The 18,918-nt window shown below is 42.3% G+C and overlaps 1 protein-coding gene across 3 annotated transcripts in view; it reads right to left on the reverse strand.

The window, feature by feature from the left end:
• Zfyve9 (zinc finger FYVE-type containing 9) overlaps positions 1–18,918 on the reverse strand; it is a 158,827-nt gene that overhangs the window by 15,473 nt on the left and 124,436 nt on the right. For 2 of the 3 annotated variants that reach the window (XM_052176970.1, XM_052176971.1), the window contains 2 exons: positions 4,687–4,837; positions 1,127–1,207 (listed from right to left, as the gene is read on the reverse strand). In XM_052176970.1, the coding sequence (XP_052032930.1) occupies positions 1,127–1,207; positions 4,687–4,837 (232 nt within the window). The remainder of the gene's footprint in view (positions 1–1,126; positions 1,208–4,686; positions 4,838–18,918) is intronic. The other variant, XM_052176972.1, reaches the window with a different exon arrangement.

Below are 18,918 nucleotides of genomic sequence, written 5' to 3' on the forward strand. Positions count from 1 at the left end.
CGACAGTGTACTCATGTAAATAAATCTTAAAAAACAAAAACAAAAACAAAAACAAAAAAAACAAAAAAAAAAACCCCAAAACAGATTCTTTAGCTAAAGGAGTCAGCAAGAATGATAAAAGAACTGCTTTATACCATCAGATTCTGGGGTGGTTTGTAATGCAACAAGAATAACTAGACCAAGATGGGAAGGTGGATCTCTGTGAGCTCCAGGACAGCACAGCATACAGAGCAAGTTCCTACAACAGCCAGGGCTATTACACAGAGAACCCTGTCTGAAAAACCCAAAAGGAATAACTAGATCAAAGTACAGTAAAGAACAAGGACTAAAAGAAGTAAGCGGCAGGGGCTGGAGAGATGGCTCAGCAGTTAAGAGCAATAACTGTTCTCCCGAAGGTCCTGAGTTCAAATCCCAGCAACCACATGGTGGCTCACAACCATCCGTAATGAGATCTGACTCCCTCTTCTGGAGTGTCTGAAGACAGATACAGTGAGTGTACTTACACATGATAAATAAATAAATCTTAAAAAAAAAAAGAAGTAAGCTGGCTTGCCTTTCCCTGGGTTAATTAGCCTCTATAGGGGTATGTCATGTCTGGTATGCCATGTCTGCAGCAAGCCCACTTCATTCTGTACTCAGGGACAGTGGCAGTATGGGCATTCTCCATCAGACATGCCTGTGGGACCTGTACTGATTCCCTTCGTTGTCTGCTTCCCTGGTTTGCTTGCTCTGTTGGTTACACTGCTCTGGAACTCCTGGGTCCCAGTGAGCTTCCTACCTGCTACCATAACTCTTGTGACAGTTTTAATCTGCTGAAGAATGGTATATCTCTGAATTAAAAAAAAAAAAATACAGGTTAGACAGCTACAGCAGTGTCAAGCCCCACCCCCACAGCTTCATGTAGCCTAGGTTATCCTTGAACTCTCTAGAGTGAACTTAAACTCATGTCTCCATTCCAGGTGCTGGACTACAGGTCTGTACTACCACATCTGGTCTGTACACCGAGGCGAACTTTACCCACCTGAGCTACACACACACAGCCCTCACGCATTCTCAATGACGCCCATTTTCAGCTATAAAATCAGGACCAAACTGAGGCATGCGGAATAAACAATTCATCCTTTACCTTCCACAATACTGGACTTGGCAAGGTATCCTGAAGAGGATTTCAGTGCGCCACTGAACACAAAGAAACTGGCACCAGTCACTACAACAAACATGAAAGTAGGTTAGTGAAGACAGACTACTGAGACGGGATTGAGAACACTACAGAGACATAAACTGGGAGGTCTAGGTATCATTATCCAGAAGACAAAACAGCACTGTGTGCTACTAACCAATTAGTTGCAATGGTAACTAGCCAAAGAGATGTGAAAGAATTAAAATATAATTACTCCTCTATCATGCTCACTTTCTCAATCAAGAATCAAAGAATTTTACAAAACTTCTTTAAAAATTTTACGAATTTTTTCAACAATTTTTTTTTACAAATTTACAAAATCTTTAAAAATTTTATGGAAAAAAAATAATGTCCAGGCCTATGGTTAGCTTTCTTGCAGCATATTTCTGAAATAAATATTTACTGGGACAAAGCCAGGCCTATTCCCTCACATATTTTCTAAGATAGTCCAGCACTGTAACTCTAAAGGGAGCAGCTGCTGACAAGCACTGCCCAGTCTGCAATATTAGTCACTTGCTCTTCACAGAAAATTTTCTATTTTATAGTTGAGTATATATTGAAGTTGTTTAAAAAGGGGGGGAGGGGAAAGAAGTGTCAACTGAAGAGCAAGATGAGATCTGTTAACTACTTTATCTGCCAAGCAGAATTATTTTGTTGTTTTGATGTTTTTATTTGCTTTCTTGAGACAGGGTATCACTGTGTAGTCCTGGTTGAGCTGGAACTCACTCTGTAGACAAGGCTGCTCTTATCTAAGGGTGTGCACCCCACGTCCCCAGCAGTTATTTTAAAGCCCTACTTAGAATAAATATTTGGGGCTGGAATATAGCTTAGTTGGTAGAGTGCCTGCTTTGTAACCATGAGGACCAGAGCTTGGCTCCTCTGCATCCATGACAACTGAAGGTACAACAGTGCTCATCTGTCATTCCAGCTGGGGATGGGGACACCTGGCTTCCAGGAGTTACTGGCCAAACAGTGGGTTCCAGGTTCAGTGAGAGATCATATCTCAAAAAATAAGTCTGAGGCTGGCTAGTTGACTCAGTAGGTAAAGGCACTTGCCACCAATCTGGTGACTTGATTTTTAACCCTGGGACCCATATGTTGGAAGGAGAAAAACCAATTTTCTCAAATTGTTCTCTAACCCATACACAAGCATAATAAATGTTAAAAACAAACAAACAAAGGAACACAGTGAAGAAGAAGAGTCCCACTGCTGGTCTCTGCCTTCCACATGGAAATGTACAAAGCTAAGCACACACATTTCCACGCCTGTGTGCATTCACACAAACCACCCCATCACTCCAAAATCTAAGGGATATGTAATCATATTTAGTTTTACAAAAACTTTACTAAACTGCTCTTATTTTCCTACCTCTTTTTTGGCTTTTTCATGACAGGGCTTCTCTATATAGCCCTGGCTGTCCTAGAACTCACTCTGTAGACCAGCCTACCCTTAAACTTGGAGATCCACCTGCCTCTGCTTCCCAAGTGCTAGAATTAAAGGTGTGCACCAACCCCTGGCTATTTTCCTAGAACCTAAAGTGGACTGAACTAATCCAATTTCCTACTCATTAGTTCTATAATGTAGTGATCTAGTCTTTATCAGATGCAGATATTAAGGTAAGCATCCTGGCTCTGGACAACTCTCAGAATTACTAGCCATGACTCAAATTGAGCCAAATATGGCTTCTTGTAACTTCTGCTCATCAGATCTGGCTCTGTACATTATTACTTCTAAGGCCTCATATCTGTTAGTTACCCACTGTACAAATGAGCTGCATCTGTAGCTACCTTTTTAACAACAACAACAACAACAACAAAAGGTTTGTTTATTTTTATATGTAAGTACACTGTAGCTGTCTTCAGATACCCCAGAAGAAGGTGTCAGATCTCATTACAGATGGTTGTGAGCCACCACATGGTTGCTGGGATTTGAACTCAGGACCTCTGGAAGAGCAGCCAGTGCCCTTCACTGCTGAGCCATCTCACCAGCCCCAGCTACCTTCTTTCCTAATGGTTCTAGATTTTGTAGCTATTAGAGAATAAGCTGAATCTTTACTTTCACATTAAAAAAAAAAGAAGTAGCTAATTCTTAATCTTTTTCCACAGGGAATGCTTCACAAAACACACGAGGAACAAAAGGAACAGTTTTAGTAAAAACATGCAGAGAAATTAAGTTTGTGGTTGAAAAAAATTGGAAAGAGTCAGACATCATTCTTCTCTTGAGAAGGTCAGCAGCCCTATCTGAAGGTAGTCTTCCTTTATAAGTAGTGAGCCCACACTCAGGACCAAAATCTTCCTTCAGATGCAAATGAGCTGGTTCATCGGTATCTCTGAATGCTACCTACAGATACTCTCAATACAGATCCTACCTTAGCTTCTGGTACCAAGGGTACCAATGCTGGCCTCTTAATATCTGAAGACGGTTCTTATCTCTTATATCTTCTTTTACAAATATTCAGTTTTATTATTTAAAGAGTGTGTGTGTGTGTGTGTGTGAGAGAGAGAGAGAGAGAGAGAGAGAGAGACAGGGAGAGGGAGAGGGGAGAGAGAGAGAGAGAGAGAGAGAGAGAGAGAGAGAGAGAGAGAGAGAGAGAGAGAGAGAGAGAGATGTGTAGAGCCCAGAGGCACTGGATTCCCCTGGAGCTGGAGGACAATGGCTCAGGCTGCCCTATGTGGGTGCAGGGAAAGGGAACTGTCTCCTGAAGGAGCTGTACTGAACCAGTGGTGACACTTGCCTCTGCAAGCTGGTTCACAACAGTGAGGCAGAGTGCAGAGGGCAGAGTGCAGAGGGTAGAGGGTGGCAGATCTCAAGCAAGTTCCAGGACAGCCCAGAGTACACAGAGAAACCCTATCTTGAAAAACAAAAGAATGAATGAAAAGGAAACCAGCATGGGCGCTTACCTGCTGAGCCAGCTCTCCAGCCCCATGGGTTGTTGTTTTTTAAATGATTCCCTCTATACCGAAGATTCCTTTTGCAGATGTTAAGACTCAAAGAGCCTTCTTGAGTAGGGAAAATAACCCTCAAAATATACTTGAAAAAGTTAATTTGTGGTCATATATCTACTAGAAAGTAGGTGGTAGAGATCTGAGACATCCAATACTTCATCAGGATAACCTTCCATTATAAAAGTCCCCACTGTGCCAGGTGTGGTGGCACACACCTTTAACCTCAGCAACTCCTTAGGCACAGGCCAGCCTAATGCACATAAGGAATTCCAGGCTAGCTGGTAGTACATGGTGGGACCCTGGTACAAACTTTAATAAGTAAAATACAATAGGGGCTGGAGAGATGGCTCAGTGGCTAAGAGCATTAGCTGATCTTCCACAGGACCCACTGTGGCTGGCTTGCAACGTCTGGAGTTCTAGGCCCAGAGGGTCCAATGCACTCCTCTGGACGTTGCTGGAACTAGACATAAATGTAGGCAAAACACCCATACATGTATAATATAATACATCATTTAAATGAATGAATGAGTAAAAGACGCCTCCAGAGTTCGACTGTTTACCTTTCCTGGGCTGATTGTGAATACTGATGGCCTGGGTCTGATAGTTTCCATCATCGTTCTGTACACATACAAGATGAGAATCTGCCTTTTCATTGAAGCAGGCACCTCCTGCCAGGACATGTTCATTGGATTTGTTCATGGCTTTCATCATCTGCAATCAGAGAGCCGCGTTAACCTTTTCTACAAGGAAGGGCAACTTTTCTCTCTACCATGGTAAACCACCACCTTCTCAAAGACAAAAAGTCAGCCAGTTAGTTTAGAAACACAAAAGTTTCCTATGCAATTTAGACATATAACCACCATAGTTTGCATTTATTTTGGCTGCTGTTGTTTGAGACATGTTCTCACTATGTAGATGGCCTAGAACTCCTATGTAAACCAGGCTGGCCTTGAATTCATAGGCATCCACTTGTCTCTGCCTTCAGAGAGCTAGGATTAAAGGTGTGCATCACCATGTCCAATTGTTTTATCTTTTCCAAGAAACAAACTAGTTAAGTGTAGTAGTTTCTCTTACTCACTGCATTCTTTTTTTTTTTTTTTTTTTTTTTTTGGATTTGGTTTTTTAGAGACAGGATTTCTCTGTATAGTTCTAGCTGTCCTGGAGCTCACTCTGTAGACCAGGCTGGCCTCGAACTCAGAAATCCACCGGCCTCTGCCTCCCAGAGTGCTGGGATTACAGGCGTGAGCTACCACTGCCGGGCTTATTTACTGCATTCTGTGTGGACTTCTACTTTTAAAAGAATGTACCAATTTCGTTGCATCTTCCACCTTTTTCAATATCAAAACTGAGACTTTTTGCTAGACATTTATGAAATTCACTTAGTTAATTTTAATAATGTATATTTGAGTTCTTTAATGAACTTTAATATTCAGCTGTATTCCTTTTTTTTTTCCCCTCAAGACAGGGTTTCTCTGTATAGCCTTGGCTGTCCTGGAACTCACTCTGTAGACCAGACCGGCCTCGAACTCAGAAATCCACCTGCCTCTGCCTCCCAGAGTGCTGGTGAGAGACCCCCCAACTCAATGTTTTTAGACCTCTAAACAACTAGTCCAGCACAGAGTAATTTGTTTTTCTGCTTTCAGCTTGAGAAAGATAGCCCACCCTGTTCTAGTTCCAATGTTTAACTATACAATGCCCCAAAGACGCTTGCTCCAGATAATCTCTAACCTTCCTTACTTCCTCATTCTGTACCTCCCCGTTCCGTTCCTTGAGTTCCTTGCGTGTTTTGTCCTCCACCCCTTGCCTTGTGAACTGTGTCCTCCAACCCTTGTCTTGTGATTTTTCCCCTTTAAATACCCCTGACTTCAGTTGCACAGGGTCCTCACCGTACCCCTGCGTGGTGTACGGCTGTGGAACCCAGAATTCTGGAATAAAGAAATCCTCATGCTATTGCATCAAGACCGTTTCTCGCAAGTGATTTGGGTGTCCCCTTCCGAGGCGTGGGATGCTGGGGCACCCTCGGTTTTTGGGGTTCTTACATTTTTTGGTGCATTGGCCGGGAAGTGCGATTTCCCTTCACACACAAGAACCAACTCAGAGGTAAAGGGAATCCCCTCTGGAATGTGTGTGTGACCGCTGGTGTCTGTGTCCTGAATGTCTGTACTGATCTGTTTTCTGTATCTGAGGAGATGTGCGTTTTCGGTGGACAGCTGTCCTCGGGTTCGTGAGAATCGGAGGATCGTGGTGAGCACACATGCTCTGTACCACAAGCTGCAACCCGGGGAGACGTTCCCAGGTATTTGGGGGGAACTCCAAAGACCCTGAAAGATTCCCGTCTGAATTTCGGAGAGGACACGGTAGTTCTACTGAATTGGAGAACTTATACACCCTCCCGGCCATCTGGTTTTCTGATCTGGTTCTGTCCGTCTCAGTAGAGGTGAATACTTGTCAGTTTTGTGTGTCTTTGTCTACAGTTTGACCACTAGACAGGTGCCGTGGTTTGTTTTCTGTCTGTCTCACTTTGTGTCAAAGTCTGAGTCTATAAGCCTTTCTGAAAATTTTGGTTTTGCTTGCAAGCTTCTGGTGTGGTGCATTTGACTGGCAGCTGCTAGAGTCGAGACCGTGAGGGTCTGGAGGAAGCTTTAGACCCAGGAGAGAGCTGAATAAGGCTCTTCTCCATCTGTAAACAGCAAGTCAGTAATGGTCGAAGCCATGCTTTGCTGAAATCTGTTTTATCTGATCCCTGCTATGTGTGCAGGGACGCCTAGTGTCTGAAACTGGGCCCCTTTAGGGGCAAATTGTGTGATTTTCCTTGCTCTGTGTTCTTGAATCTAGAGGCCTCACAGTGGCAGGATCAGGCTGTCTATGTAGTGCTGTTTTATACAGTGTTTTGTGTTCTTGGACTTAGACGGACGATATTATTTTGACTTTGACTGAAAGGAACTCTGAGGCGCCAAAATCAGGTCACATGACTCAAGCACACCAACTTAGAACAAAAGGAGAGACAAAATACTTGGGCTCTGACGCCCCCTGAAAAGGAAAACAAGTCTTAACAAGACACTCAATGTGGCAGGTGCGAGAATTTTGGGTTTAAGTTGGTACAAATGGTTTATTTTTTTTATTTTAACTTGTTTAAATTGTTATGATCGATGTGATGTTAAACTTTGTGGTTATACTGTTCCTCTGGGAGAAAGGTCAAAATAAGGGAGACCTCCAGAAGACTAGATTCTAAAATACTAAGTGAAAAAAATCTGTCTTTGTGATACTAAAATCTTTATAATTGTTATTAAGTTCAAGGCATAAGTTTTTATTTGATACAGGTTTTATTGATATAAAATCAAGGTTTTCATTGGTATAAATACTAAATTTAAAAGTACAGGATTTACACCCAGTTCTTTGTTGTTATTATTACTGATTTAAGATGTTTAAGCCTATGAGTTTAGGGCTAAATAGAAATATAAGGCTCTGAGTTTATTGTTAGGGTGTTTTCTAGGTTTTAATCAGAAATAGCGGAAGATAGTTTAATAGACAACAGTCCACATTACTTTACATAGATAGTTGGTTTTCAAAAACGTCAAAAATCCATGGTATATGATGTTTATGTCTTAAAAGCTATGTGAAGCTTTCTATATGTTTTCAGTTAATATTGGTCACTCTTAGATTTCTGATGGGGTTGAAGACTGTTAGTCTCACAGACAGCCGAAGCTGTTGAATCTTGAGAAAGCTGATATAAATTTAAATAAATGATTTTCAGGTGACATAAAATTTAAAGCCAGGACATGAGTCAATTCTTAGAATGTTAATTCTTAAGTGTTAATTCTGACAGTCTTTTAAGATAATACAGATGAAAAGGGTTCTGTTTAATTGACAGGGATGATAAGCTAGGTGTTATGTCTATCTTATAGTTTATAATTTACAAAATGGTAATAATTATGCTCAATTGATATTTAGAGAGGACCACAGAGTGGAACAGGAGAGGATCTGAGACCACCTATCCTGATACCATGGTAGCTCTCTAACTAAGGGTATATTTCCCAAGAGACTAATCTCTTCGAGACTGTTTTATTTGGTTTTTTTTGTTGTTGTTGTTTTTTGTTTTTGTTTTTGTTTTCCGAGGCAGGGTTTCTCTGTGTAGCCCTGGCTGTCCTGGAACTCACTCTGTAGACCAGACTGGCCTCGAACTCAGAGATCCGCCTGCCTCTGCCTCTGCCTCCCAAGTGCTGGGATTAAAGGCGTGCACCACCAAATCCACCCCCCCCCCAAAAAAAACCCAAAAAAAAAAAATATTACCCACTCAGACAAAAGGTAAGAGGCATCTGACAGACCAACACCAGACTCCATTGGCAGGCATGGATCTCGAGGGCATGGCAGCCCACAAATTTGACCAAGGTATATAAGGTTAAAAGCAGGGACCAGATGAGTCACCTGCAGCTTTTCTAGAGCAGCTCAGAGGCATTCTGCCAATATACATGCTATGAATCCAGGGGCTCGGAATATAAAGCTACTATGGCAATGGCTCTTATAGACAGGTCTAGTAGAGATATCAGGAAAAAGCTTCAGAGGCTAGAGGGATTTGGTGCAGTTTGCTGAGAAGGTCTGTAGAAGGATTTAGTAGTGTAGGTTATTGAGAAAGTCTGTAGAGAGATTTAGTAGTTTGCTGAGACAGAGAGACAGAGGAGGAGAAGAAATGGAGAAAAAGAAAGAAAATGACAGAGAAGGAAGGAAGCTACAGAGAATCCTGGCTATAATAGTTAGAAAAAGCAGAAAAGGGAGACAGAAAAGTACCAGTGTGCATACTATAAGGAAAGAGACCACTGAGCCAGAGTGTGCACTAAGAAATAGAAGCCAGGAGCAGGAATTCCCAGGTCTTGGAAAAAGTGCCCCCAAATGGCAAACCCAGGTGTTAGCCCTGGGTGAAGACAATGACTAGGGGAGATGGGTTTTCTGACCACCTCCCCCAACACAGGATAACTGTGGGAGTGAAAGAGAAACCCACTCAGTTCTTGGGGCTCAAGACTCGGTCTTCCAAGCCAATGGCGCTGTTACCAAGAAAAGATCTTGGATCCGAGAAGCCCCTGGCACCAAAATGTATTCATGGACTACCCGAAGAACAGCGGACCTAGGGATGGGATGGGTAGCTCATTCATTTAGAGTCACCCTAGACTGTTCCTACTCTCTGTTGGAGTAAGACATCCTCTCCAAAATGGAGAGGGGGCAGATATGCTTCCTGCCCAACGGGCTGCAGCTAACTGGCCCAAAAAAGAGAGACTGACCCCTGCTGAAAGTTGCTACAGACCAGAGCAGTTTTCTCCATGATGGAAGCAGGTGCTGCTATGGTGGACGGCACAAATATCATCTGGGTAGAAGAATCTTTACCCCCTGGCATGTCAATGCAGAAAGTGAAGCTCGTTGCCCTCACCAAGACCTTGGAACTTGGAACCAGCAAGAAAATCAACAGCCACATGGGTAACATGTATGCCTTTGCCATAGCCCACACCCACAGTGATATATGCCAAGAGGACTGCTCACATCAGAGGAAACCAACAGAAAATCTTGGACCTCTCAAATGTCCTAATGAAGTCAGCCACTGTGAGTATTCACTGCCCAGGACGGGCAAAGGGAAAAGACTCAATGGGCAATAGCCAGGCAGAGCAAGTGGCTCCAGGAATGGATATGCAGGAGCCTATACTGATTATGGATCTGTAAGAGACACCCATTGGGAAATGGGACAAAATTAAGGAACAGCCTTACTTAAAAAAGGACTGAGATTGCTAGCCACCCTACCAACTATTACCAAGAGAGGGTGCACACAAGAAGGGAGAACTATACTCCCCAGAAAGTAAGCCAAGGACTCACTAGCCCACATGCACAGATGGACTCATTTAGGGGATTTAAAAAAAAAAAAACTGTCCTGGCAGTTAAGGGACCAAACGTATACATTTATGACTCAGGTTTTAGGCTAGAGAGATAATTAATAGAACAGTGTAAGATATGACAGCAAGTAAATGCTTATGCAGTAAAGAGTAAACAGGGCAAAAGACCTAGAAGAGAACAGCCTAGAGTATATTAAGAGATTTTATAAAAGCTACGGCAGGAGAATATGATTATAAAATATCTTATAGCATTTATAGATACTTTTATCTAGATGAGTTGAAGCAGGAAACAGCTGCCAAGGTTAGAAGAAATTTTTCCAAGTTTCAGAGTGCCCAAGGTAATTAGATAAGACAATGGTTCTGTTTTTGTTTCTAAGGTAAGCCAGAAATTGACAGAGATATTGGGGACTAATTGGAAACATTGGATGTACTGTCCCCAAGGCTCAAGGCAGGTAGAGAGAATAAACAAAATGCTAAGAGAGACCTTAACTAAATTGACCTTGGAGACTGGCTCAGGCTGGGTGGTGCCTCTCACATTGTTTCTAAAGAGTCCCTACCATTTTAACCTGACCCCCCTAGAGATCCTCTTTGATACCCCAACTCCTTTGGTGTCCACGGGGCCCTCCCAGGAGGTGTCCCACTATATATGATTTCCCTTAAATGTTCCAGGCATACCAGAGATTCCTCACTGCTTCCACATAGGTGACTGGATCTGTATAAGAAGGCTTTAGGAACTGTTTCTGGAACCCTGATGAAAGAAACCTTCACCAAATTGACCACAGAGACTGGTATTAATGATTAGATAGCTCTCCTACCCTTTTTGCTTCGGGCTTTTGTTCTCTAGGCTCAAGGCCCTTGAATGGGTGAGGCAGCAAGTGTGGAAGCAGCTCCGGGAGGCCTACTCAAGAGAAGTCCCACATCGCTTCCAATCTGGAGATTCGGTCTACGTTAGATGCCACTGTGCAGAAAATCTTGAGTCTCAGTGGAAAAGCCCTTATCTTGTACTCTTGACCACCCTGCTTTCTGTTTTGATGAGACCCTTTGTAATTTTACTCCTTTTGCTTACAATTCGAACCTGTGTGACTAACCGGTTAATAGTTTTTATTAGGGAAACGTATAAGCGCTGTGCAGATTCTTATGTTACGACAACAATATCAGAGATTAGGGCAGGACAATCCAGAATATATAAAGTCAGAGATTTAGTTCTATAGTTCTAAGATTACAACTATTAACAAGAGAAGGAGTGGGGAATGAGAGACCATCCACCCCAACTCAATGTTTTTAGACCTCTAAACCTAGCCCAGCACAGAGTAACTTGTTTTTCTGCTTTCAGCTTGAGAAAGTTAGCCCACCCTGTTCTAGTTCCAATGTTTAACTATACAGTGCCCCAAGGACGTTTGCTCCAGATAATCTCTAACCTTCCTTACTTCCTCATTCTATACTTCCCCATTCCGTGCTTGTTTTGTCCTCCACTCCGTGCCTTGTGAACTGTGTCATCCAACCCTTGTCTTGTGATTTTCCCCCTTTAAATACCCCTGACTTCAGTTGCACAGGGTCCTCAGTCCTCTACCCCTGCATGGTGTATGGCTGTGGAACCCAGAATTCTGGAATAAAGAAATCCTCATGCTATTGCATCGAGACCGTTTCTCACGAGTGATTTGGGTGTCCCCTTCCGAGGCGTGGGGTGCTGGGGCACTCTCGGTTTTTGGGGGTCTTACACTGGCATTACAGGCATGCGCCACCACCACCCAGCAGCTGTATTCTTTTCAAAACAGTAAAGATGGTAATTATACATTTAACATGGAACAACACGTGGGGAGCTAGGGATGTGGCTGCCAGGAGCACTCACAGGCCAAGTATAAACACCTGAGTTTAGATTCCAGCACTTATGAGATAAAAAGGTAGGTATGGCTAAGACTGCCTGTATAGGAGTGCATAGGTGGGTCAGAGGCAGGAGTGTTGCTAGGACTTCATAGCCATTCAGTTCAGTGAAAGATCCTTTTTCAAGGGAACAGGGTGACAGAGCAGGACAGAAGACATCCTACTCTGGTGTTTCCATGTGCATGGGCATGTGCAGACACAAGAGAAAAAGAAAGTTCCTGGGCCAGTTTTTTTTTTTTTTTTTAAATAACAACCAAACTTCTCTGGATGTTAAACTCCAGTTAGATTAAGTTAATGTTCATTTTCCATTTATGTTTTTACATCTGTTTAACTTACTGTTCTATTTTTTTAAATGCCCTATCCTTTCAACAGTTATCTGAAGCGTGTTACAGTCTCCATTTCTTTCTCTGTGATGAGTAGCAACACCATTTCCTTCCTGTATCCATTCATCTGCTGTGTTTCTAAGAATTCATCTATCCCAAGTGTTTTAGGTAAACTGAACCACACAAAATATGACTCTCTGCTCTAGCTATGCTCAGTTAGCATAAGGGTTATTGTTGTTGTTTGTTTATATTTATTTTATGTGTATTGTGCTTTGTTTGAATGCATGTATGTACACCATGTGTGCCTGGTGTCTGTGAGAGTTAGAAGAAAAAGCCAGATCCCCTGGAACTGCAGTTGTGGATAGTTGTGAACTGGTATGTGGGTGCTTAAAATTGAACCTGGGTCCTCTGCAAGAACATGTGCTCCTGACCACCAAGCCACCTCTCCGTATCTGGAGCCATCAGCACAATGTTTTGAAGGATCACTCAAATTATAACAGATAACAATGCTTTATTTTTGGTTTTTGTTTGTTTGTTTGAGGCTAGGTTTCTCTGTGTAGCCCTGGCTGCCCTAGAACTTGCTGGCCTTAAACTTGTTGATCTGCCTGCCTCTGCCACTTGAGTGCTGGGATTAGAATTGTGTGTTACCACCATCCACCTCAGTACTTCATTTTTAAAAAAAACTTGGTGGCACATGCCTGTAATCCCAGCACTCTGGGAGGCAGAGGCAGGCAGATTTCTGAGTTCGAGGCCAGCCTGATCTACAGAGTGAGTTCCAGGACAGCCAGGGCTATACAGAGAAACCCTGGCTTGAAAAAACCAAATCCAAAAAACAAAAAACAAACAAACAAACAAACAAATAAATAGTTTGTGTGTTTGTGTGTGTATTTATCTATCTTTGGAAAACAACTATATAGTCTGTTGTGCTTTGAATGGCTGCCATAGACTCATATATTTAATTCTTAGTCACTAGGGTGAGCACTATTTAAAAGGATTAGAAGGATTTGGAGGTGTGGGCTTGTTAGAGGAAGTGTATCACTGGGGATGAGCATTGAGGTTTCAAAAACCCATGCCAACCCCAGAGACTGTTTCAGATTGCAGAACAGGATGTACCTCTCAGGTATAGCACCTGCCTGCATGCCACCAATTTTCCACCATGATGAAAACAAAATAAATCTCTGAAAAGCTAAGCAAGTCCTCAATTAAATGCTTTCTTTTATAAGAGTTGCCTTGGTCATGGTGTCTCTATGCAGCAACAAAACAGTGACAAAGACATAGTCCTTTGGTCATTTTGCAATGACATTATTTATTTTTTGCTGTTGAGATGTATATCTACTTTCATTTTTGCAGGGGCAAGGTTTATGAGATAGTGTCTCATGCAGTTCAGACTGGCTTCCAACTCACTATATAGCCATGTAGTTGAGAACTGTTTTGCTTTTTCAACCCTCTTGTCTCTGTCCCCCAGTGCTGGGATTATAGTGTGTAACTTTATGGTTTTATTTAGTTTGCTGGTCCATTTTGATTCTGGCTCTAAGTAAGCAAAATTCACTTTTTTTTCTTTCTTTTTTTTTTTTTTTTTTTGGCTTTTCAAGACAGGGTTTCTCTGTATAGCCCTGGCTGTCCTGGAACTGGTAGACCAGGCTGGCCTTGAACTCAGAAATCCGCCTGCCTCTGCCTCCCAAGTGCTGGGATTAAAGGCGTGCGCCACCACCGCCAGGTAATTCACTTGTTTTTAACATCCTTGCTTGAGATGTCTTTAGCAAAACACTCATTGGTTTTATCAGTTGCGTTGAGGCTTTTACTGCAAGGCTCTAGGAAAGGCTGACTAAATCCTCCCTTCCCATATCCTCTCTATTCTGTGCCATCAGGATGAGTCAGCGTGAAGATACATAAGATGTGTAACCTTGAACACATCTGTGAGTCAGATAATATACAAAACACAATGATGAAAAATATAAAGGGTTTAGGAAAAGTGCCATGACTATTTTGCAAAAGCAGAAGCCTCTTTTGTTTTTCGAGTTCAAAGCTTTTGTGTTTCACCTTCTACTCAACAAGTAGAGAATTAAAAACATTCTCATGCTACTCTTAGCGTGAGGTGATTCTAGGCTTACAGAACTATCGTCTCCAGTAGGAAGACAGGTTTCAAAGCAGTACCTGCTGGTTCATCTGAGTTGATGTTTACATAGTGTGAGAACGGATGGGGTACAGTGTCATTCTCTTCGGTGTGGAAGTTCAATTATTTTAGTGCCGTCTGTGGAAATCTTTCTCTTGCGGTTGAGGAGTGTATACAGCACTCTTGTTCACACCAACTGCACAAGCACAACAATTTCTCAGTCCTATATTCTATTCTACACCAGCACAGCACTGTATACCCTTGTTAAACATTTTAAAGTTTTATTCAAACTTTATACTTCATTTCTAAAACCATTTCAGAATTGTTATTTAAGATCCATTACACTTCCCTGAACTTCAAGTACTGCCTTTTTGTTTTTCAAAGAAAGGCCGTGAAAATTTGAGGTTTCTATGAAATCTGTAGTACACTCTGAGCGGTGGTAACTGTGTTGGCATTGAGTGTCAGTTACATGGGGACCAGCTGCATATCTAGGGATTCTTCAGTTTCTTTCTGCAATCTTTTATAGTTTTCTCAGTATAAATCTTTACCTCCCTGATTAAACTTATTGCAGGTATCAATACAACTTTAAGTCATTACCCACAGCTTTGTTTGCAGTTTTTGAAAAGCAAATATTTGCTGGCCTCAAAATGATTTGCAGCCGATGGTCTTCAGCTTCTAATCTTCCTGCTTCTGCCTTCTGAACCCTGGGATCACAGATGTGAGCCACCATTCCTGCTTTATGTGCTGCTGGGGATTGAACTCTGGCCTTCCTACACACTAGAAAAGCATTCTAGGAAGCCCTCAAAGGTTAATTTATTTTCTAATTAATGGATGGCTGTGAACAGAACTCAGGTCGTCTGAAAAAGCTCAAAGTGTTCTTAACTGCCAAGCCCTTTCAAAGACTTATTTATTTCAAAGATTTATTACTTATTATTTATTTACTGTATATGAGTCTACTGCCTGCAAGTGTGAGCACCTTTGCATGCTGCCTGCATGTATGTGTAAGCACCTTTGCATGATGCCTGCATGCATGTGTGAGCACCTTTGCATGCTGCCTGCATGCATGTGTGAGCACCTTTGCATGCTGCCTGCATGTATGTGTAAGCACCTTTGCATGCTGCCTGCATGTATGTGTGAGCACCTTTGGAACGCCTGGAGGACAATGAGGTCAGATGAGTAGAACTAGGGTTAGAAATGAACCCAGGGCTGAGCGGTGGTGACATAAGCCTGTAATCCCAGCACTCTGGGAGGCAGAGGCAGACAGATTTCTGAGTTCGAGGCCATCCTGGTCTACAGAGTGAGCTTCAGGACAGCCAGGGCTATACAGAGAAACCCTGTCTCGGAAAATAAACAAAAAAACAAAACAACAACAACAACAACAACAACAACAAAAACCCAAAAAAACAAAGAAATGAACCCAGGTCCTCTACAAGATTTAGACTCTTAACTGCTAAGTTTGCGGGGAGTGGAGAAAGCTCTGTGGAGTGAGGTCCTGAATGACTGTAGTTTTGATATAGGTGGGGCTATGTCAAGAACTCGGACTATGGGAAAAATAGCAGTGCTCCCTGGGCTAGCCTCAGGGAAATGGCAGACTACCCTTCTGGATGCTGGATCCAAGTGTGGATGCTGACAGTGTGAGCAAAAAATGTCCACAAGACTGTTGCCATTGAGATTAGCCACACTTGATTCAGCTGGATACCACAAACCCTGCCTCTTTATCTGTATGAGAAAACCTCACTTCCCAATTTAACTACACAGTAAATGGTCTGAGCTTTTAGGGTGCTGAAGCTTCTCTTCCAAGAGCACAAACCATCTGATTCCAGGGTTTTTGTGTGTCTTTTCATTCCCTGGCTGCCCCAGACAGGTCCATCCTTGGGGTCTGTGCAAGGATTCAATATGAGCCACCTGTCTAGCCCCTATTTTTTTTAAGTACACATTTTTAATTTAGTCTGTTTATTTATTTATTTAGTGTGTGTGTGTGTGTGTGTGCGTGTGCGTGCACGCGCATGCATGCACATGTCAGAAGACAACTTTGTGGAGTTGGTTCTTTCCCTTTAGCATGTAGGTCCCAAGAGACCAAATGCAGGTGGTCAGAACTGGCAGCAGGGGCCTTTGCTAGCTAAGGGGTAGTACTTCCTAAATGCAAACAACTTGAATCAGTAGGCTTATGCTTAGCCAGAGTCAACTGTGAGACTAATTTATCATTTGCAATTTGCATCTGCATCATGTAAAAGGGAGATGACTGCATGTAGCAATTTAAAGAGTGCCACATCCATCATTTCCTCCAAAGCAGGATGCTAAAGAGGTTTCTAATTGTGTCTACACTGAGCAGACTAGGAAACATATCCAATTCAAACACTCTGAATAAATTACCTGCACTGAAGGAAATCATTTCCTTGATTTATCTCAATGCTAGTTTCAAGTCCAACATGGTAAACGTCTATTCCTCCAAGAGCTGAATTAGCATATTTTATTTTCCTTTAAAATGATGTTCATTTTCAAAAGAACACTTTGCCAGATAGATTTTTACTGACCATGAAATGCACTTGGCTTATCACCTGATGATGTAAGTACCTGACTATCTTACTTGTGTGATTTCTGCACTCCAGCAATTCAAATTCTGTATCTCTTCTATCTATCCTTCTTCAGTATTAATGTGTATATTTTCTCCACAGTAGTCGCCTGATTATATTTTTCCTAGACATACCTGGATTTCATGTGATCTTAATCATTTTATTTCTATATAACATTCAAAACCCAGCTCTGATGTTATACTTTATCTTGTCTACCACTTAGAATCATGATTCTGATGTTCTAGCCCCAAACTAAATTTCCTGTCATGCCTCCCTTCCTAACTACCCAATCATGCTTCTTACTTGCAAGAGTCCCCCCTCCCTCTCTCCCTCTTCCTCTCTTTCTATTTTATTATTTTTTTTGAGACATGGTCTTACTATGGAATCCAGGTTGATTCTGAACTCATGATCCTTCAGTCTCCTGAAGTGTTGGGAGTGTAAGCATGTACTACTATGCCTGGACTTAGGACTACTCCCAACACCCCACTTATTTTAGTGACTGCTCTGGAATTAATAGAGAATTCGTGCTAAACTGTAGAGAGCCATATTGGGGTGCTATGCCACCTGGCAGGAACTTGACATTGACCAAGGTGAGGTTCCATTCCTAGCCTTTGAGCAGGAACTCCTGTGGTAGCCACAACCCCCTCCACCTGGGGTGGAGCACTCAGACCAAGGTGAAGCCTATTGTTCTTCAGGGACCTGCAACTTGCTGAGAAACACTAGCCACCAGCGGAGCAACCAAACCAGTTCTGCAGAGTTTCCAGCCTTTGGGGAAAGGGTTTTCCTCTGCCTATATATTTGGAGTCCTCCATTAAACTTTGAGACCTTGAGCAGTAGGTGTTGTCTTGGTCTCAATCTCTTTTGGCCACCTTCCCATACATCCCCAGCTTCCCTTCCAGGTAACCCGTTCAATAGTTACACTAAACTGTCACATTTTCTTACCCAGTAAAAGAGTGTCAATATAAACATCTCATGTGGTAAGCTGATATATTTATCCTAACTCAAAGCAATGCATGCAAACAGAGATTGGCCTCTATGTAATTACAAAAATATATACTAATCCTCTTTTTAGTGGTCAAAAATAGTTTATGTAGGAAAGTAAGACATGGCAGTATGAAAGTGGTCAGTGTCTTAGTTACTGTTCTATTGCTGTGAAAAAACACCATGACCAAGGCAATTTATAGAAGAAAGCATTTAATTGGAGGTTTGTTTACCATTTCAGAGGCTTAGTCCATTATCATCATGGCAAATAGCATGACAGGCAGATGTGCTGGAAAAGTAGCTGAGAGCTCTCATCTGATCCACAAGTTATAGGCCAAAGGAGAGAGAGAGAAATTTCAAGCCCAGCCCCAGTGGCAAAATTCCAATAAGGGCACCTAGTCCAACAAGGCCACACATCCTCATTCTTCCCAAATAGTTCCTGTAACTGAGGTCAATGAATTCAAACAGATGAAACCCATGGGGCCATTTCTCATTTAAACTGCTACAGTCAGAATTAGTTTCAGTGTTCTCACTAAGATCTGTGTAGTTTTACTTGTACAAGTGGCTAGAAGTGGTCCCTGGTAAATAAGCAGGTACATAGAACTCTCTGCTTGAGTGTTATACACAGGATTAAATAAAGCCAACTACAGGTCAAGAGGTAAGAGCAAGCAACCAGATGACAGGCAGTGAGCCTAAGATCACTAAGAAAAGACACTAAGTAAGACTGAGTCCGGAGGATGGTTAGACAGGAAGTAGAAGGGGGGACACTCAGTCTGAAGGAGGTTTTTTGAGACAATGAGAAAGGGGCATTCTTGATGAGACAACAGCTGAGGAGGAAGGCCAGCTGGGTGTTTTCTCTGCCTCTCTGAGCTAGCAGGCTTTCACCCCAACATCTGGCTCACAAGTCTTCATTGGTAAAATTGAATGACTGAGATTTAGTTAAAAAAATTATTTGGAGCTCCAATGCATAGCAGGATCACATGGACAGAAAACATGGCAGCTCTGAACACAATGAGAAGCCACCAGATTGGTGAGTCATCTGGGAAGT

This window comes from Apodemus sylvaticus, chromosome 3 (genome assembly GCF_947179515.1).
Source record: "Apodemus sylvaticus chromosome 3, mApoSyl1.1, whole genome shotgun sequence".
NCBI classification, from domain to species: domain Eukaryota; kingdom Metazoa; phylum Chordata; class Mammalia; order Rodentia; family Muridae; genus Apodemus; species Apodemus sylvaticus.